A 22,121-nucleotide genomic window follows, 5' to 3' on the forward strand; every position below is an offset into this window, starting at 1 on the left:
CAAGCTGGCAGCAGGATGAAAGCAGGCCTGGAGTTGTTCACCTCTAAGCTCTTTTAGTCTAAAGATAATTCGGGTCCGTTTCAATTTATGGAGGTGCTCATAAAGATGAGAGAGGAAAATCAGAGATGAAATCTTTCTTTCGTCAGTTGCAGTGGGTCCGGTCCATGTTGAAAGGCAGGAGAAGTTCAAAGGTACCTTGGCTTTTGCATCTCCGTGCTAGACCTACGTTCTCAGTGTGTTTAAATTGACCTTATGCCTCTGACTTCCATGAAGCAAGAGGAGTCAATGACTTGTGCTGGCTGCAGACCCAGCCAAAGTTCCTCTTGGATCTGAATATTCCACAACTCATTTTTTCTAAAGAATTGACATGCGTGTAGCACACTTAATCCGGACCTCCATCCATGAAGACAAGCTGGGCTTTGGCATGTAGTTTTCTTCTGATTGCAGGAATCTATTTCCATCCAAAATGTCTCTTTGTTATTTTCATACCCACTGAAATATCTTGGGCTGTTTTGTTCCGCAGTAGCTCTTCTTCCTTGGAAAGATTAAAATAGTCTCTTCGCCTGCACAGCTGTTGAGATCAGCACTTGCGACAATACCATGAGTGCAGTGTATCTGTATAAACCACCCAGATAATGTTTTTCTTCATCTTTTTCCATCCTTCTTTACAGTACTGCTCTGAAAAAGCAGAGTCCTCCCTTTCTAAGGAAGAGGCACTGGGTGGGTGCTGCCCTCGGGCCGGGTTTAACTTCCAGAAGGCTTCCTTCAGGCGTCTGGCCTTTGCATTCCCGTTGGATTGGGTATTCGGGTATCGAACAATGCACACTGTCATTGAAACACCTCTTCTTGCACAAGCCCAGGAAGGCTGAGTGGGAGGCGAGGTCCTTTCCCCAGAAGGTCTGTGCTGTAGGTGCGATGGAAAGGCTGCCAACGGAGCATAACGTAATGGAAAGAGCAGCGAGGAGGGCCTAGTGACAACACAGCTATTTTGGGTGATAGTCTTGCAAAAACACCAAATAGTTTTAGTATCTTTCTCACCTAAAAGTAAGCCATCAGCAGCAGGTTTAGCCATGAGGAAACCAAAATTACTCCACTGGAAGCAGTTGCCTAAGATTACTGCAGGTGTATAAAAGCATAAACTTGCTTGGTTTTATCTGCCACCTACATATCAGTGCAGGATTTTAAAACCCATGTAAACTGCATCTAGATATACTGTTACTAATCGGACATTTACTAATGTCTTTTTGCACAAATTACCCAAACAAACAAAATGGGTTAATAGTTTAAACAGATTAAAACAAAAGCTTCTCATTACATTGACATAACATTTATAATTAGAAAAAAAAAAATAGAAGCCAGAGCTAGCTAGCCTGGATTCTATAAAACCCCACCAGAATCATCTCCTACATCAGATGAGTTGCTTATACACTCTTTAATTTCATACCAGGAAATTACTTAGCATCTACTTAGTGGTACAATAGCAATAAAACTGCCCGTGCCTTTAATGTCTGCGGATACAACTCTTATCTGAAAGTGTCCTTTGAAATTACCTCAGTAATCGGCCTGGAGTTGTTTAAGATGCGGTGTATATATTGGTGTTTTGTGCTGCTGATTTTAAGATTCGCTGGCCTGAAGAAGTCTGTAAAGGTTCACTGCACAGAGCAGGCTGTAACAAAGCAGTTAATGATTCTTGTGACATCAGTGCTGCCATTTCAGTTTATTTGAATGACACTGGCATTCTGTCTTAAATATATCACTTTTTATTAGTTTTGGGGTTTTTTGTTGCCTTTTTTTTAATTTGGAAACCAACTAGATATTAGGCATGGGTATGCATCTTAGCTAAACTATAACCTAACAAGTCCATGCCTTTTGCACTGCAGAGCACCCAGAGTTTTTCTAAACACGTAACCACAGTGATATTTTTATAAAGGAATGTTCACCTCATGGGATTTTTTTAAGGTGTTCTATTTTTTTTCTCCAAGTTACAGCTTCACTTTATTGTACATGATGTCCAATAAAAAAGATATATGTCTGTGATTGGACTTTGAAAAAGGGCCATGGTGCCTATTCCATTTAAAGGGAATGAAGTCAAGCAGTAAATTTGCTGGTCGCCCTTTTCATATTGACTGTATCTCGGCCAGCAGTTGGTCTTTGATGTTGTAACAATAGAGCAAAAGCAGAGGAGGAGGAGGATTAGGACCTCCATAATATAAAAAACAAGTCTGCATTCATCGTGATTTTTACAGAGCACAGTCCATGTCTATTGGAGGTTTGCAGTGGTCTGCAGAAGAGTGCTGCAATCTTAACATTTGCAGGTGGTTTACAATTCATCCATCATTTCTACTACCATCTCCTCTTAATTCAGAGTTTGTTTAGGCTTTCAGCATTTAACTTTTTCTGTCATCTTATTCGTTCCTACAATAGGAAAACAGATGTACGTCAGGATAGAGCTTCTGGAGTATCATTTTCCTTTACAGGGATTGATTGTCCTGTTATTTATGAAAGGCTAGCTGCAGCTGGCCAATAGAGTATCTATTCCTCATCTTGTGCTTTAAAGTCCAAGCTTTTATTGGGAAAGAATAGAGGGGTTGATATGTCTATGCTGAACATTTGTGGAAATATATTTCAAAAGGGAACCTAGGGCAGCCACACCATGCCTGTGTCTTCAGATGTTCTGGAACAATGGCACCAAAGGTTTCAAATGAACTCTTTAGCCTGATAGAGCCCTGGAGCTTTTGATATGCATTTAAATGGTAGCAGTGCTAGCTCTCGCTCTTAATCAAAACACGCAGAAGGAAAAGGGTCATCCATTTCATGAAAATGCATAAGGTACCAAACAGCACTAAATGCTGGTGAGAATAGGTAGACTTTGAATTGTGGGAAGAGCTTGGAAAGAGCTGAATAATGTGCAGTGCACCATTGTGGTGTGCGCGTAACCTAGGGGCAGTGAGACGCAGGGTGCAGGGTCCCCAGTGACACGGTGGTGGCAGCAGCAGCGAGCCCGGTGCGAGGGGATCAGTGTCAGAAGCCCAAAGGCAGCTCTTAAGAGACACTGGGGATGAGCCCAGTGAAGTTGCTTTACTGCACCCAATCCCAGTGGCTCTGGCTTAGGGCATGAGCCTGCAGTGTCCTGACAAGGCACAACGCCTGCAAGCTTCCCTACCAAAGACACCTGGCCCAAGAAGCAGGGGGAGGAAGAGGCCAATCTGTAGTGCATTTGACATCTTAAGACTTGATTTCAGGTTGGATCCTGGTCCTTCTGGGTGTCCAGATGAGACCTGTGAGTCCAAACTCATGAACAGGTCGCCAGCTGAGCTGCAGTAGCTCTTTAGCTGCCTTATCCCACCTTCATCCCACAACAAATACAAGGTGAGTTGTACTCATCAGCAAGGTGCTGGTGCCTCCACAGAGCTGAGCAAACAAATCCTGCCCAGGGAGCTGGGCTCTCAGTGGGGTGATTGCATCCCGTCCTCGGACAAAGCTCTCCAAGGACTCGGTGGATACCAAATGTACAGCTTTTCAGTGAGGAAGCTGGTCTTTTATTTAACATCCACCACAATGACCATTAAAAGGTAACATCTGGTGCCAAAAATACACACATGGTATTTCTGTGCTCTGCTGTATGTCTCCTTCATCAGGCCCAGATACAGCAGTGTCTTAGCTGTCTCTGCTTTCCCCAAGATGCCAGCTGATGAAAGCAAACTACGTGAGGCTCAGCCAGCATCAGATGGGAGCTCTGGGTAGTTAGAGGCATTGCTGGAGTTTAAAAGAGTTTGCCCTTGAGGGATCAATAATTCTGAAAAAGCTGCTGAATTCAGTGGCAGGGAGTTTGATTCTTGCTCTTCTTTGATCTGACATTCATGGCTTTTTGAATAATGTAAGGCATGGCTGCCTTTCTCACCTACCCATTCTTCTTTCTTCTTCTCCTGCCGGTCTTACAAGTAAATGGATCTTTTTTTTTCTTGTGTTCTCAGGAATATAGCTATCACAGTCCTTACATCAAACTAAAATGAGCTAATTAGTTGCATAACATCAGAGCAAGGGCCAGTTTAATATCACCTCTCTGTTGTTTTTTTTTTTTCCTCTATTCCATTTAAGTCTTTCCATAGTAAAATCCAAGAGGAGACTGCAGCTGAAATTGTGCGTTTGCACACATGTGGAATAAGTAGGGGAAAGAGCTGTATATGCCAATTCCCCAGCACACACTGCTGCTGTTGGTAAAAAGAGCTACAATTACACTGCAATCGGGTTATAAACCCCATAATACTCCCATGACAATCATCGCAGTTTACTGGTAAGAGCCATATGAGGAGAGAAGACATCTCCTTAGCACAGTTAAGTAGCTGGAAGCGAGTTCTGTGCCACAGCCTGCCAGGAAATGCTCTTCCAACCTGCTCTGCAGCGCACGTGCTGTGGACACTTTGGACTCTCCCTTTATGCAGAAGCAGTTCTTCCTCCCTGGGCGCTGGTGTATCGTCTAGGGTCACAGCTCCGTCCCTCTAACGGGGGAGGCTAGGACATCTCAAACCCAGGCTGCTCATCTTTCCTCCTCTACCTTGCTGCAACATCTGGCTGCTGTGGCTAGCCTAGGGATGGTTTTGACCAGCAGCTCCCTACGGTTTATTGTCAGTGGCATCTGGGTGGCTTCAGGCACGTGGAACGATTATAACAAGTTTGAAAAATAAAACCGTTTTCTAAGAATAGCCTAGAACTAACCAGCGATCGTGGGGTGGGGGGAGACAGAAATGAAGATATTTTCTTTTCACGTAAGTGTCAGATTCAAAAGCATCTGCCTTGCTCAGTGCATGTATGGTATTCATTTCCTGTCTGCAGTCTATTGGAATGCCCCCCGAGTCGTTTGAAATTGAAAATCGAGTCATGCTTCTTTAATCAGCTCTAGGAAATAGTCTCCCTCCCTTACTATTCTCACAAAATGTATATATACATGCATTGAATTTATAATATAAAAGGCCCACATTTCTCTCCAGGGCAAATCCTTTCTCTCTCATCTCTTAAACAGGGAAGGGTCCTCACATTGTCTTGTCATGGGGCTGCGCATCTCCTTGCTTGCTCTTCTTCCCCATCATGTCACTGGAGGGAGGCCTTTCTCTTGTCTATCTGCTTCCTCTCCTTTCTTTCTCTTGCTCTGTCATTAGGGCAGTTCACAGCGATGTAGAAAGAGGGCACAATGCCCGCTGATGATGCCTTGACAGACAAACACAACAGTTATCGCGCTGCGTGTGCAGACGCCATTTATGCTAACGACTTCCAGTTGCTCGTGTATCAGTCTCCAGCGTTTTCTGACGGAGAGCCTACAGCAGCACCCCCAGCCTCGGAAGAGCTCTGCTGCAGGAGCAGAGGTGCGTGATCCCGAGGCAGCCGCTCAGGTTTCTGCTGCTGTTTCTCTGTAAGCTCCTGGGTGTAGTAACAACCCCTTCTATAGAGTGTTGTAAGGCATATACTTGGGGCATAGGTATTGAATATAAACAAGCGCTGCTTTTCCTCTGCCTTCACCCTCTAACTTCCATCAAAACAAAAACTCGTGTTGGTGGGGAGTGCAGCTAACAGAGGGTCTAGTAAATTATCTCGCAGTGCTTCGATGGCATGTGTGTTTTGAGCATCAAGACCAGCGACTTGCCTTTTTTCAGGCACGGAAGTAGTATTGCCAGAAGCACAGGAAACATCATGTTTTTGGAATATAACACTTGTCTGCTTTCTCGTTATTAGCTTTTGCTTATGTGATGAAGTCATCATGTAACTTTTGGTCCACAGGGACTAAACACTTTCTAGTCTCCAAAAACATCTGCCAGCTAGCACAGCCAGAGTCACAGACACTTTTGAAAGCATAGGGTGGATATTCAGTGGCATATAAGAGGGAGACACAGAGGCTGGGAATAGCTGTTTCTTGGAAACTAACGGCTGAAGGCAACTTTGAAAATTGAAAAGGTTTCAAGTAAGGTTACTCTTTTGGCTAGGGAGAGATGAAAACTTCATTTATTAAAGCTGGTTCACTAGCTACAGTGATTTAGTGGAATAAACTTGCAAAAGTACCTAGTTTAAAACCCATGAAAATAATTTCAGATGTATGTTTGTTCTCTTTCATTTACACTGACTTTTTGTTTGCTGGCCTGCAAAGCCTGACCAAAAAGTTGTATACAAAAAGTATTAATACTCTGCATATCCTTTACTTTTGTGGTTTTGATTACAGCTTAAGGCAGAGTTTCCCATTCTCTTGGAACTGTATGTATAAATTAAGATACAGATTTCAAATGATGACTTCAATTAAATTTAGCCATGGCATAAATTGATTCTGTTTAAAACTATATTATGCTACTGATTTTATGCAAGGATTTAATAAAGCCCAAAAGAATCAGTACTTTCAAAGAATTTGCATTTTGGCATCACAGGTTATATGAGTGAAATAGTTGGCTTGCTCTCCAGTTGTGCATTCGCCTGTTCGACTGCTAAATCAATGAGTCCTGCATGGAGAGCTCCAGCCAGGCGGTGATTACGGGGAAGATCATCAGAGTCATGAAGAATGACTAAAGGTTTACCACCAGCTTAGGCAACTGGAAATATCTGTTAACTACAAGCAAAACTTGGCACTGATCATCTGTCAAAGCCCTACATAATTTTAAGTCTGTGCACTTGGCTGTCTCATGGATGGCTGAGTATCTGCTGAAGAACAAAGCATCAGTGTGTACTGTGTTAGAAAAATTTGCTAAAGGGCCTCTGTTTTTTCCTGCAGACCTTGAATTATAATCACCATCAAGTCCATTTTATTATCAAAGTGTTTATACAAACTGGCAGCTCTTCACCTCTAAGTTGAGCCATACTGTTTGTATTTTCCAGCTGAAAGAAAACACGAAATACAAGCAAACAACAGAGCATGAAAAATAGCTGTGCTGTGAAATGTGTGTCCACAACATGTAGGAAAAAATTGCCAGATCTGAGTATAATATGGTTGGTTTTCTCCTTGAGCTCTGAGGAAAACAATATTGACTGCCAGAGCAGTTCGGCTCCGAACCTAGTGTTTAGTAATGCTGTGGAAGAGACGGGGAGCCTGGTGAGAGAAGCTCACCAGACAGAGGCCGAAGAAAGGATGGACCAAGGCTCGATGATTGCAAGCATATGGAGGCTGTTTATTCAGCCTCAGCAAGGGAGAAATGGCAGTAGGGCTTTTCTGCTGCGGAGAGTCCTGCCGTAGTGTTGGGTATGTGCCGCAGAAGAGTGGTCTGGGACTTACTGGAGCTTAGGTGGGAAGGTGGCCTCAGTACCACTGCCCCTGCATCTCTGCAGACATAGCATAAGTCTCAGCTGCGTGCTCAGCTCTCAAGATTTTCTGTGGAACTAGGAGGCTAGAATTTTCTAGTGAAAAAAAAATAAAAATAAAAAGCTCTGATTCTGAGATGAGTGTGCCCAGATGCTTTGAGGTGCTGCTTCTGCTGTACACAGCTCCCAAGAGCTATCTCAGCATGCATCAGAAAACCAGCAGCAGTAGGGCACCCCCAGCTACGTAACTGCTGCCGCTGGCACCCAGCGTTTAACCTCCAACAGTGACTGCGGATCACCACTTCCACTCTGAAGTTCTGCTGTCCTATTACAACACTGTTTGCAGCTCCTGCAACTCCTGTTCATCACAGAAACAAAATCAAAAGCTCCACAGCCCCAGAAGCTAATGCATCCCACAGCAGTACCCTGTGGGATGCCTGGGTTGGTGTCTCCATAGCCATCTAGTCATACATGCAGGTTAAAGAGAATGGGATACAATGTCATTTTACTAATTTTTCTAGACTGAATTGAAATATTAAAAAATAGACCACGCTAAACAGGACTTGCTTTTTAGCGACTGTATCAGCAATTCGTCTTCTGTATGCACAACGCTTAAAACAGGTGATAGGTTTTGCAGCCACTTTGTGAAAACGGTTGTGTACTTGCAAGCCAGTGTAGTCCATTTTAAATGATTTATGAACCGCGGTTATCTAAAATGGGCTATTAATTACTGCATCAATTAATTTATGTGGCTTTCCAAAGATAAGTAAGTCTTTCACCTCACTGACGGTTGTGAACATGAGGGACAAGCATGCTTTAAGAAAAAGGCGAGTGTTTCAGAATCTGGGTGGTTGATGTGCCACACCTCTGGTGTGACTTCTGGAGGTGGGAGCTGTCAGTGACTCCTTGGAGCGAAGGAGCTGCGAGGCTCAGTGCCACCACAGAAATTAAGTATGAGCCTAAGTGAGCTGCCTGTTTTATAAGAAAGCCACAACAGAGCTAGGAAGAGAACGTGGGTCTCCTGACTGCCTGGACTGTACGTGGCATTAATCATAAAATAAATTCTCCTCTGTGTATCTCCGATAATGCTTTTCAGCTGTTAGCTGCACTGTCTGCTTACCCAACACTGTCCTCATACGTCTTCATGCTAGGTCACATGCTGCTTACACTCACGATATAAGAAGTAAATAAATAAAGCCCAGGCGTTAGATCACCCAAGTTCATTACGGATCTTGGATCTGCGGAGGTGAAAGTCTCATGCGGTATCCCGGTGCGTTACTCAGCCTCCCCAGATGGGTTAATTTTAAAGTGATCATTTGGCACTAACCTGGAAACACACGACAGCCTTCAAAATCAAAACAATCTGTTTAGGCAGGTGGGAAATGAAACCAGCCCTAATGGCTATAATGATTTTCTGTGAAGGCCCCAGGCCTCATTTTGTCTCTGATAGCAATATAATCTTTTATAGCGTCTGTGAAGTTTCCTAATAAATAAATGTTCCTCATTCCTGGTGGTTGAAGATGCTGTACAGGTGCATCATGAAAGTGCATTGACAGACTGTCGGGTTTCAATTCAAGACCTCTTGTCAAGATCATTTTACAAGATATTTCAAAGGAGTATACAAGAAATAAAAAATAAAAAAAAAATAAAGGCAGTGTAGCCATAGCAGGTATTTGGTAATAGATTCCCTTTCTGTCTGGGAGTTGTTAGGGTTATAAGTGGCATCAGTTTTCCCAAATTCTTTCAGCTCCGTAATTAGCAGTGCTTGCAAATGTGCCCTTAGCTTGGCAAGTGGGGAGCAAATGAAAGAAGGTGAGTAAGAACTATGAAAGACAGAGAAAGAGCAGCTCCTACAGAATGTTTTCTGTAGGTCCAGCCATTCCTCACCTATTCCCTGTCTTGGTTGTTCTTCCAGAACTAGAAATGGGATTAAGATAAAGGGGAGAGGAAGGAGATGGATTCCTCACTTGCTAAAAATGCAGGGGACTTCCCTTTTCCCCTAGTAGGGTATTTTTAGAAGTTCCAAATTCTGTTTAATTATCTATGGGAAAGAGAAACAGTGCACTTCCCTGCAGCTCATGTCTAACATGATAGAGGTAGAAACAATAAGGCAGCAGTGGACAGAGCTAAAATACCCATTTAATTATTGAAAATTTAAGCTGCAGTATCAGGTAGGAAATTTTACCTGCATGCAGAGTTGTATCTTGGTGCCTTAAACCATGCCATGGTGTAAGTCCCACCGGGATCACCAACTTTTAAAGTTATCCTCACGAAATGCCTGTGAATTGTTCTTCTTCCCTGGTGTATAGGTAGACACAAATATATCGATATGTGGGATTTTAAAACAAATCGGAGTGACTTCATCAAGTCTCGTGTTAGTCTGTGGCAGAGATGGGATAACGATGCTTGGGGTCTGCTTTATTTTTTCTTGCACGGCCCAACTCATCTGTCACACTCCACCCTGTACAGCTTCTGCCATGAAGGAGATGATAGATAGCACATTTTATCTCTGTGCTCTCTTTTCTAATGTATTTTAACTGTGCTCCCCATTTGCCACTTCTTCACAGAGCCTAAACCTAGCAGACAAGGGGTAGGGAATTATTGCCCCCCCCCTTCTTCAGTGATGACTATGGCAGGGTATGTTAGTGTGTAACACAAACAGCGTGGCAGATTCTCTCTATAGGGTTTATTTCAGTGCCTTGTCACACAGCTATGAATAATGAGTTCCTGCCCTTGTATACTGTCCACACTTAGAATGCTCAGAAATCCTAAGCTGTTTTCATACTGGGGACTTCCATAAATATCTGATCCCGCGGGGACGGCAGAATTGTGGCTGACAGCAATCATGAGTAACCCCTTAAAAGTCATCCTAATGGAAAGTTTAAAAGTTATGAATAATCCTGTTAAATGAAGGGAAAAAAGTGATTTATCTTAAAATATTTAGAGCAGATGCATCATTTGAGCAATAAACCAATGATGTGCCTGATTTAGAAATGTCATAACTTCAAAGAAACTGAGTCAGTAGTTCAGAATGAAGTGACATTGCTTCTGAAGCAAGGGAAGCAACCCCGCTTTCCCTAAAGCAGTCGGAAATACAAATTGTATACACCCAAAAATAAATAGTGTGAAATAAAAACATGTGAAATAACTTAGAAATAAGAAATTAGAAGAGAAGGATAGCCCTCCCCAGGTTTTCATCTGTTAGCTTTGGAGCACAAACACTGCTTTCTTCAGAAGGCATGCTGGCACTGCAGTGCGGACACACTTTTCCCTGCTGGGCTGGCCTTGGAAGAGCCATCCCCTGAGTTAGTGCCATACACCACTAGGCCCATGTTCTGCTCGTCAGGTGCAGTGCACGCTCACTTTTATTGATGGCAGCCTCTGTTACCTTCCTACCAGAAATAAATGTTTCTAGTAATGTTGCACATTAGCTTAGACACAGTGCCAAAAAATGATTTATCTAAAAAGCAGGCCTCCTATTTATTTTAATGACTGAGAACAAACGGTCTTTTGCTGGTGGTACCGTGAGCAGACGATAGCTGAACCCGTCGTGTTGGCTGACAGCTTCTGCTGCAGTCTGACACACAAGGCTCAGTGTGGGCTTGCCCTGGCCTGAGAGGGTCTGCAAGAGCCGGCGTGGCTTTTAGGCAGCGGGTGCTCTGCGTGACCTCTGCCATGCCTGACAGACACTAGTCCACCCCGTTCTTACAGACAGGCTCCACATTCTCCCCAGCACAGTCTGCTCTCAAACTGTGTCTGGTTTGAAGAAAAAGGCGGAGGGGTGACCTCATGGCTCTCTACAACTGCCTGAGGAGGTGACGTGCAGAGGGCAGCTCCGGTCCCTTCCTGGTAGCCGATGACAAGACATGCGGTGGCAGCACAAAGCTGTGTCAGGGGAGGGTCAGGCTGGGTGTTAGGAACAGTTTCTTTGCCGTGAGGGTGGTCAGACACTGGGACAGGCTTCCTAAAGAGGTGGTTGATGCCCAAGCCTGTCAGTGTTTAAGCGGCATTCGGACAATGCCCTCAATAACATGCTTTGACTTTTGGTTAGCCCTGAAGTGGTCAGGCAGCTGGACTTGATGATCTTTGTAGGTCCCTTCCAACTCTAAATTCTGAAGTTGTTTTTCGTGGTCACTGCCATCAGAAACGTGTTACTGATGTTGAACCAGCACCTCCTGCTCCTGTCCACCCTGAAGATGCAGAGGTCCATCTCTTTCCTCGCTGCAGCAGCCCCTGGCATGGGGCAGTTTTGATGTCCCCTCGGTTTTCCTTTCTAACGTTCAGCAACCCCAACTCAGTCAGGCTGTAATTAATGACAGTCCCTGCCCCAAGCAGCTTGGTAGTGGGCCCGATCAGCCTGATGTCATTACTTCGCCATGACAATTTTCTAACTAACTCCATGTGATATTCCATCTGTTTGACACTATTAAAAAACTTTTTTATATAGCCCGTATTATTGTAGTTGCCGAGCTCCCCACAAACATCACAGTGAAGAAGGGAAGTGCTGTTATCCCCACCAAGGCACAGACAGACCGTGACCTGCCGAGATCACACAGCGAGTCTTATCAGGGAATTAAACGTAGAGCTCTAAAGCCCATGGCCAGCTCTCTAGCTGTACGGTACGTTAATGCAGAGAATCAAGATGCTCCTGAATGTGCAAGCAAACAGCAAAAGTATGGAATCGTATGTGAGAATTTTATTATTTTTTAATAAATTCTCACTTTATTTTTAATAAAGGCAAGATTATGTGTGTGATACCCCAGGAAAAAAAAAAAAAAAGTAGTTGAAAACACCACTTTTTTGGTTCCTGTCTGAAGTAATTTAATAACGGTGCAATTACTCCTTGTTGTTGGTCAGGCATAGCTGAGAAGCCATTTAATCCTCATGCACCAAGAAGTCTGAAGTTAAATTTGGTTTGATAAGTGTTAAGTTAAAGCACAAACATGTGGGTAAGGGCCCTAAAGTGAGCTAAGTGGCCGTCAGTTTTATTTCCTAGAGCTTGCAGCGATGGCATTTTCTTTCTACTTTACATTAAATAAGGTGTGTGTTAATGGATGGCCCACCAAAGGCATCCCAAAGTCTTGCCTGGTCTGTAACAAAGAGCAGCATTGCTGTTTTGGCGTTCAAACAACGCAGTTAGGAGCACAAAGACTTCTACCACTGCATGCGTACACTAACTTGGAATGAACTTTGTACATCTGTGCTGTAGAGAGATGTTTAGTAGCCTTTTGGTACTTTCAGAGTATAAATATTCTGATCATGAAAACACCAAGAACATACTAATACTACAAAATCTGCTCTTTGGTCTTCTCTACAAATGCAGTGCGGTGAGAGGGGGAGAAGAGAAACGCCTTAGCTTTTGCTTGAGATTTGACTTAGTCCCAGATTAACTCTTAAATCTTGATTTATTTAACTCCCTGAATATCTTCCTGTAATGTGCACAGATTACGTTGTAAAATCTCTTCAAAGGTCAATTTAGAACAGTCTGAGCAAATAAACACAAAATAAAAGGCACTGGAACTGCTGTGTATCTGAGACCTTAACAAAAGGTATGCTAGCTTAATTTGAGCCAGGGGAGCTGAATGAAGATTGTGTTTAACCAGATATGCTGGCAAAAATATGCTTCAGAAGAGCCAGAACCACATGTGGCCATTCCACTTTAATTGTGCTTGTTTTAAAAGATAGGTCTTTAACATTTACCCTATCCATGCTTGCTGTATCTTTATGAACTGAAAATAAAAGCTCCCCAGGCAGTCATACTAAGACCTCAAACTTAAATTTTTTCAGCTGAGTCAAAAGCAAAACCTGTGTTGAATCTGCCCCATGCATTTTTTTCTTTTTTTTTGACTTGTCTGCTTTTTTTTTTTTTTTTCCCGAGTCCCCAGGCCAGTCCTAACCCAGGGAGAGAGTGTTTTGATACTAAATGTATCTTCTTGGTGAGGTCAAAGGCAGTGGCAGCAGTGCTACTGGTTCGAAGGCAGCCTGCTGTAATAAACTACAAAACCCAAAAGTACGCTCAGCAATAACAAAAGCATTAACCGCTGACCCACAACTTGGTGAAATTCAATCCCACCATTAGGCAAACATGAAAATGAGATCCCAGAGGAAGGAAGGTTCAGATGTTCAAGACCAGAGAAATTGGGTGAGGAAGACAGACAACTAGATGGAAGTTGCTGCAAACTGAGGAGAGAGAGAGAAGCTGCCAGCTCAACACAGTAGGATCTTTGAATACCATAAATTTCAGCAAGAACTTAGCACTGTTTTTGCTCCACTCTGGAACAAAGCAAACTGAAATGCTTAGTGGCAAAGACATCCTTCCACCATTTTAGGGATGTGTTTAATCTGATACAACTTCATTTCACAGGGATTGCTTCAGATCTTCATGTTTCCAGATTTGCGTTAATTAAACATTTGTGTCAAAGTGCAGGTGTCACTGGAAAGCTGGAATGTTCCAGGAACCTGAAAGCCCCAAGCACCCAAGCCTGACTCAGTTTTATCTTGTGTCAGATGGTTACGGTTTTGCACCAGCGTAACCGAGTATATTTCAGTAAGAATCCAGTGCCAAACTCATGACACCCTAGAAAATACATGGTAAATCTTGGATGTTTAAGAAAGTAGTGGTGGGTCTGGATGCTATAAGGATTTCTACCTGCAGTCTGCAGCCACCATTAGCAGGAAGCTGGAGATGGGGGGACTGGTAGGACTGCACCTCAGTTGTTGTTATAGTGCGTTGTTTTTTTCCCAGAACACACTTACTGCAGATGACCATTCTCCTGAAGACAGCTTTACCCTGAACCCCGAGGACAGAAGAGAATACCCTGATCTTCAGGCTGCCCACCGGCCATTCCCTAAGCAGCGATTCAGGCAGGAAAACGGGCACACGTCCTTACAGAGAGATGGACCCAGATCTTTCCTCCTGGATCTCCCAAACTTCCCTGACCTGTCAAAAGCAGATATCAATGGGCAGAATCCCAACATTCAGGTACAAATTTTCGTTAGCATGTGATGTTTTGTGAAGCTACACAAGATCATTTTACTGAACCAAGTGACCTTTCAGCCTGGCTTCCATGTTGTGCAGTCAGTTCCCTGCCTCTCTACCCAAGAGAGATTATATGTGCTCTCTGTCTGAATGCCCAGATTTCAGGTTTTTTTTCTGAATTTTTCTTTGGATATTGTTGATTGCAGAATGTAGATATCAATATAGACCTATTTATGATACTAAAGCCATCTTTGCTTTTGCATTTTGGAATATATTATCTTTGATATTAAATGGGTATTTTAAATTCTGTTTTCAGCTCTCCATTGTAAAGTTTGTTTATGAACAAATTCTCTTTTAGCATGCTATTATAAAATACAACCATTCCCAAAGGTTTTAAGAAAGTATGTACTTAACTTTCATCTTAAAATATGGTCCTCTGTATGGAACTAAGACTTAAAGTTAATTTCTGCAGCAGCTGCCTGGAATAAAAAAAAAAAAAAAGTTGTCTGCAAAGAAACTTTGTTATATGTTATTCCTCAAACTATTCTTGGGTTTGGAATGGCCTCTTGCAAGCCACTTGCATCTTAAAACTTCAAGGATTAGAAAGAGGAAAAAATGAGTGATTTGGTTTTAATTCAGAGCCTTAAAGCAAAATTGGCATTAATAAGCAGTCTTTTTTAACCAAAACAATAAATTGAAATGTTGTTCTGCCTAAGATGTGCTTATAAAAACAATACGCTAATAGAACGAGTATTCTGGTTAAATAAATTCCTGGCTTCTTATAGTCCCCCAGCCCACAAAATTGCCATCCTTTTGATATGTCTAAGAAGTACATACTTAAAGATATAAAAGATCTATTCGTGAGAGAACAAGCTGTCTCAAGTCAACGCTCCATTACTTCATAGATGGCTTGCAACGTTAAGAAGTCTAACAGCTTTGGATCAAGTGCAGGTCCAACATTTGACAGGCCAAGGTAGTAAACATGTTCAACATGTGGTGCCTGTACGCATCCTGCACGCTGGGAGAAGCCTTCCAGAAAGCCTTAGGAAGGGAAGGTGGGGAAGCTGTAGGGGCCCCAGGTTGTGGCAGGAGGTGAATGGTGTAACATCACCATTTGAACAGTATGTAAACCACGAAGGAGGAGAAGAGGAAACAAAATCCTTCTCTGATTCATGACAGCATTTAACATTTAGACCTAGGGAATAGATAAATGAGTGGAGGATGGAAACATTTCCCTGGCTTGTCTTTACAGTAACTACTTCTGCTATGAACTCTTTTTCCACCACCTGATGCTGGAAATGTGTCAGCCAACTAAGTCAGCAGTTTTGCTGGACTCTGAGAACTGGAAAGCCTAGTCCTGTAAACTGGAAAACATTGGGCAACATTAATAACAGAGCTCTTACGCACAAGGCTCAACTCTTTCCGAAATAGACTCCTTACGTTCTACTTTATATTTAGTCTGCTTACTCAGGTGCATAAATAAGGATATACAGAGATTCCTGAAGTTCCTGGTTGACTGTCCTACAGCAGTTCAAGCATTACTGAGATAAAGCTGCCATTAATTCATTAAAAATTCAATGAAAGTTTATTTCTTTGCTTGAAGGTTATAAAAGGTGGTCTGCTCCTGTGGGGAAAAAAAAAAAGATGTATAGTGAATTCTTGCTCATTAACCGATACTTTACTTATCTGAATGGAAATAATGACACTTGTTGACTTGCAAATTTCTCATCATCTGTTTGGCAAGTGAAAGCAGAATCAATACTCATTTTTCTTTTTCACAATGGCTTCGGGCTCTGTAAGTTGCAGTTCTGAGGTTGTTAAATGAAGAGCCTTCATAGGACCGTGATACACAGGACGCGATTTCACAGTCATGAACCAAACATCTCTGGAGATCTGATCTATTACGTACATGCAATGTAATATACAGCATGGTTGCATTTTGAATGAGCACTGCTGGGTAAGCAGGAGGATACAAACTCGGTTTCTGCTGCAGCTTACATGGTTTGACATCCCCGATGGCTTTGCATCCAGCCCTCCACATGCTACGTGCAGTTTAGAGACAATTTGTGTGGCTTCTTGGGAAGAGGGGCACTGGCTGCTCCAGAGGACAGCCACCAACCTAGAAAGTGTCAGCTCACTGCCAGACGGGGCTCCTGCTTGCAGTTAGAAGAGGACAGGAATATGTGAGTGGACATAACGAGCAGTAAGTGGAAAAAGCATTAGAGGCAGCTGGTGAAACAGCAGCAGGGGACTGGCTGTGAGACATCGAGCCAGCCTCTTGCCTCTTTATGACAGGAGTCAGGATAAAGGTGACCCTCGTATTGCACAGTATAGCACTGCTGTGAAGTCCATGGTACTGTAGCAAACTAATATTTTGTGTCCCGGGATTTGGTTGAAAAGGAGGAAAAAAACCAACAACTGTGTGTAATCCAGTACAATGGCCACATTTACCTCTCATGGACCCCACAGCCTCTTTGCTTTTTACTACTACTAGTCTGTGTAGACCAAAAATAACATTTTAAAGGGAAATTGTACCTGGAAATTTTAAAAACCTAATAAACAGATGTAAAAAATCAGCCTAAGAAAGCAAGTTGAAAAGATACTCTGGTGAGTTTTCTTTATGACCATTCCTTCTCTGGTTTCCTGCAAAAAGTAATTGCTGTATCATGCCCAAGTTGTGTTCTCTTTCAGGGAGGAAGTGGTGGATATCAGAACACAATCACAGGAGTTCAGAAAATTAACATGTCCCTAAGGCTACTACTGTGTTTATCAGGTGATAATCAAATATAAGTATAGTGGACTGTCTTGCTGCAGTAATGCAAATGCTGTTTGACTCTATGCATGCAAGACCGGGATGACACTTACTGGTCGTTCTATGGTGTTCCAGCCTTGTTAAATCTTGCAATGTTTCAAGGAGAGTTTTATGCTTTAGCACTACTTTTACACTGGTTGTTTGAGAGTAACTGCAAGGGCTGTTGTTGTGCAAAGGAGGGCTGTTTGGTCTGAGGTATTTGATTTTCTTTTTTTGTAATTTCAACTATTCTGTCAATGTCTGTAAGGCTTCAGCAAGAGAAGATGATTACAGAAACTGATCACACCTTTTCTCTGGATTTCCTCACACGAAGAGTACCCCTTTTGCATAGGTTTGCACTCATTTGACATAAACTAGCTGAGGGATGCTACGAAGACCTTGTAAATGCAGGGTTGTTCAGAGAGGACAGACTTGTTCCTACTTGTTCTAAGTAACACAGTAAAGCCATGTGGGGGATGTAGAGGAACCTGCTTATTTTCCATTTCTGATGTGTTTTTTCTCATCTCTTCCAAACAGCCTTCTACAACCTCTCAGCTGTCCTTTGAGACCCTGGGCCCTGTGTCTTCCACCTTCCTGGCCATTCCTCTGTTTGGAACCTGATGCCTCATCATGCAGTTGAACTTTTTCCCATGTCTCTCCTCTTTGCTTTTCACTCCTGTTTTCTCAGGCTTCTCTAGGTAGAGCGCTGCTCTCTGTTGTCCCACTGCTTTGCTGCTTTCCTAGCAGCGCTGGGCACCTTGACAAATGAAGAAAAAAGGGAAAACTCCCTATTGTTTATCAGACAAGAGCTTTTTGTTGATATTGATCCTTTTTGAAGATCTTGATTCTTGACCAAATTTTACACCCAGTATACCTGAAATACAACTGGGTGAGTTCCAGCAGTGATGATTGACAAGATGGGTTCTGAGTAGAAACAGAGTTAGGTAATATTCCTGGCCTAAAAAATGTGTTGATGTGGCCTGGAAACTGAACTAGAGGAGGATATGATTAAACCTGTTTTGATTAGTATCCTCACTGTGAATTGTGGCATTAGTAATAATTGATAGGAGTGATTCTAAGGCAGAAAAAGTTAATGCTGCCTCCTTGGTGACATGTTGCATGAGGCCTGTGAGCCATATTTGCCAGTCATACTACACTAGTGCTGCTTTGTTAGGTTTATTTATTCTGTTTGATATCTACTCCGTTTCTACCTTCTCTTAAAATAAATAAATAAATAAATAAATAAATAAAAAATAAATAAAATAAAGATTAAAAAGCTCCACACAGAACCACTAGGAAGATATGGAATACAGAGGAAAAAAGGCTGTAAGATCTGCTTTAAAAAATAACTGCAGACTTCAAAGTAACTCTTTTCCAGGTTCATCAGTACCCATTCCCCTCACCTCCATCCATATCACATGTAGTTTTAATTAAATTTAATTAATTAATTTTGTTTTATTTGATGTATCTTTAAGATAACCTTTATATTTGTCATTTGAAGCTACTGGCTTCACTGCACTGGAAAGCAACGCCCTGTCAGTATTGTCACAAAAGGCTCAGCAATATCTGTAATACTGACTTCTGACCAGCACTTCTCATCCCTAATCTAGCACAGTAAGAATTGGAGGGCTCCAGCAGGTAGCACTCTGTTCTTGTAGTGCTTCTAGGGCTTAATTCTTTGAGATAGTAGCAGCGCAATTGTCCCTGTTATCAAACTAAGATGTGGAAAAGCTGAAAGTGCATTGTTCATTTTGTTGTTTCTCGGGCTGGGTCTGTACCGGGGAGAACTCCCTGCACCAAAGACCATCTGCCTGGTCAGTCTGTGTGCTTCACCAAGCTTGCTGCAGCACCAGAGCAGAGCGTAGCCACACCAGGAACTAGCTAGTCCTCATGGTGAGCTGGAGGGATTAGTCTTGGCAGAACAGAGTGCCAGAGGGCCATGCTTAAACTGCTTTAAATACAGAGCTGTTACCTCTGCATGTCATGGTGTAACAAGGGCTCGTCACAGAGTGCAAAATTCAGAGCTGGGCTTGGGACCAGAGTTTGAATTGTGGGATTCAGTTAGGCCCATCAGAAAGTGCAACCAAGAGTGACAACATATAACACAAATGTTAAATTTTGAGTCGTGTTGTGTTCTTTGCCCCCAGCAAATTTCAAAGTCCTTCACTTTCCTTCCAACTAGTCCAGAAAAGTGTCATGACATAACCAGGAGTAACTTGATATCACTGCTGATACCATTTTAGCTGAATCGTTATGTGGTGTAAACCTAAATTTATCGTTTCAATACCTTATAATTAACTAATTTCTGTTCTGCTATTATACGCACTGCTGACTTGCACACCCACCTTGCAGAATGGCAGGTGCTGCACTGACAGTTTGCATCAGTTTCACAAAGGAAACAGAGGATAGCCTTGTGGTAGACTCCACGGCTTGCACAATACTGCAAGTGTAGTTCTTCCTGTAACATAATCTTCCAGTTGCTTAGGGCAATGTTTACACCATCAAAGTGAATTCAGAAACGTTGTCTCAATAAACAGGACAAAGCACATAGAACTTTTTGTGCACTCCAGCAGGCGGGGATAATATTTATCTTCTGTATATTTTTGGCCAGGAGAAAATTGGATGTTGGTGTCTCAAGACATCTGTGCTTGATACACTTATTTCATTAGAAATTCATTGCAAATCTGTTGTTTTAATGTACCTATGCCAATTGTTTTTAACAGTTTTTAGAGGAACATCCTTATTTATAGCTCAAACAACCATAAAAGAAATGGCTTCATTTTAGGCTTGAATACTTCTGGAGATGATTGTGGATTTATACAAGAACCATGTTACCACAGACGTTTTGGGAAGTCTGACAAAAAAATAAATAATCATCTTTGCAGTTTTGATAATCACTGGAAGAAGAAAACAGGGAAAATGAATTCTTTAAAGCAGTCTCTGTGATAGAAATACTAAACAAGATCTATTTTTTAATTTTTGAGAGAACATATTTTTGTTGGAATAGTTACCCAGCATGAAAGCTTTTCCAGAGCTGTTTTAACCGCTCCTTTTTCATGACTATAGTTCTAGATCCGTTTTCTTTTTTTCCTTTTTATAAACAATCCCCAGTATAGAAACCAATCAAACAGGATACATATTTGTGTATCACGTGTATGTATATGCATAGTCATGGGCTAATGCTGTTAAGGCTAACTCTCCAGTACCAGGAAGAGTTCAGTGAATGCTAATTTTTCAAATTTTACACTGGGATAGGGGAGCAATTGCTCTCCTGAAGAAGCAGCTACTTCTCACACCACCACCCTAACTCTTGGGCCATATCATGGTGGCATTACTGGTGGCATTACTACTACTACATGGAGCCATTACTGCTTACCGATCTCCTCACAGCTGTCAGAAGGTGCCTTAGAGTTAAATGGGGCTGGGCAGAGTGTAGATGAGTCCCTGAAAATGAACAGAGCTGGAGTCAACTGAAGTTGTCTTTTTTAACTTTTCAGGAGTGACAGTTCAGGCAATCCCAGGACTCTGTAGAATTTCTTGCACTCTACGGTTTTAAAGCCACGAACAAAAAACTTTGTAATCAACGTTTAAAAAAGAGGAGGGAGGAACACTGGTGCTTGTCAGATTGCCACACTGGACTTTGCTTTCGTTATGTACATTTTTAAATAGGCTATTTAAAAAAAACTGCTTATGCTGAGGTGGATCTCTCTTGGTCCCTCCTCTCCCCAGACCTCTCTTCTCTTTGAGATAAAGGGATTATTAAATGGAACAAGGTCTCAGGCCTTAACTGTGTCTGGATCATGGTTGACAAAGTATCGTGGTACTGCAAGGTTGGTACGGTCATGCTGGAGAGGAAAAAAGACAAAGTGCAGGAACTACTCCTCCCCTGCCCAGGTATCACTGCAAGAAGTACTGTATGATTTCACATGCTGCTGACAACCGTGCCTACCCCGGGCATGAGTCACCCCGACAGGCTGTGGGTTCCCAGTTTGCTCCATGTTGGGTAGCTCCAAGCCAGACAGAAAGGACTTGGAGCTTTCTGTGGCAAAGTGTGGTTCCTCACACCTTGTGTGCTAGAAAACTCATTTTAAAGGCCTTTTTAATAAGCCAACTCGGTAGTAAACACAGGCTGAAGAAGGCTATCTGACCGCACAGACATTGCAGTCTTGAAAGTTAGTTAGTGGCAGTGCTGTTGGAGGTCTGATGAGGTCTCATGAGCCTGAAAGTCGCTTGTCTCGCTGCCTCAGTGTAGTGCATAGCCCAACAGAAGTTTGGGAAGTTTTTTCTGCAAACCCTCTTTTGCTTAAACTGAATCAGCATCTTGAATAATTATTTTAAATCAAATCCCTTTGTTTCTTTTCATTTTACCTGGCTGAAATAATGGGAGCTTACCCTGATTCACAATCATATAACTACAGTTTACCAAAGCAAATGAAATGATTATCAAGTGCTCCATGCCTTTTTTACGAGAGTTTTTTTTTTTTGGTTTTGTTTTTTCCCCACTTTGCTGAGTCATTGCTTACAAAGTTAATGTGGTCTTAAAAATACTTGCTACCAAAGTACTAGAGTCATACTGATTTTCACATGGTCAGTACCAAAGTCCTCTGACTGGCCAGTGGTACACAGTGTTACCAACTCAGTAACATCATTTATTTTCACTTATTGTGAAAACTGTTTTGCTTGGGTCGATGCAACAATTTTGAATCCCTGAACTAACCCTGTTGTTTTCAAACTTATGAAATACATTTTAATTCTTGGTCTGTAGAAACTGAGGTTAATGAAGTAATCATTCTGATTCCACATTTAATCTGGGAGTAACATATCTCTTGTGTAAAGATGATATTAGGCTGACAACTGCACTTTCCCTCGCTCTTGCTCTTTCTCCCAGTGAGCTTCGTAGTAGCCTCAAAGTTGTTTTATTTCAATATGTCTCTGTGTATGGTCAAAAGCAAAGCATAAAACAGATGCAAAGTGTCCTTTCTCCAAAAAGGAACACAATTTTCCTGGAGTAATGTCTTGAAAGACTGTTTTGTAAGTTTATAAATCATGAAGAACACCTTTGTACATATTAAACATTAT

General features: G+C 42.2%; 1 protein-coding gene across 2 annotated transcripts in view; it reads left to right on the forward strand.

Annotated features, from left to right (window-relative positions):
• Positions 1 to 22,121, forward strand: part of ISM1 (isthmin 1) — a 43,755-nt gene that overhangs the window by 9,321 nt on the left and 12,313 nt on the right. The window contains exon 3 of one of the 2 annotated variants that reach the window (XM_083828897.1): positions 14,018 to 14,254. The exons of the other annotated variant lie outside the window; for it this stretch is intronic. Within the exon in view, the coding sequence (XP_083685023.1) occupies positions 14,018 to 14,254 (237 nt within the window). The remainder of the gene's footprint in view (positions 1 to 14,017; positions 14,255 to 22,121) is intronic. 2 annotated transcript variants of the gene reach the window in all.

The sequence above is a fragment of the Anser anser genome, assembly GCF_964211835.1.
Source record: "Anser anser genome assembly, chromosome: 3".
NCBI classification, from domain to species: Eukaryota; Metazoa; Chordata; class Aves; order Anseriformes; family Anatidae; genus Anser; species Anser anser.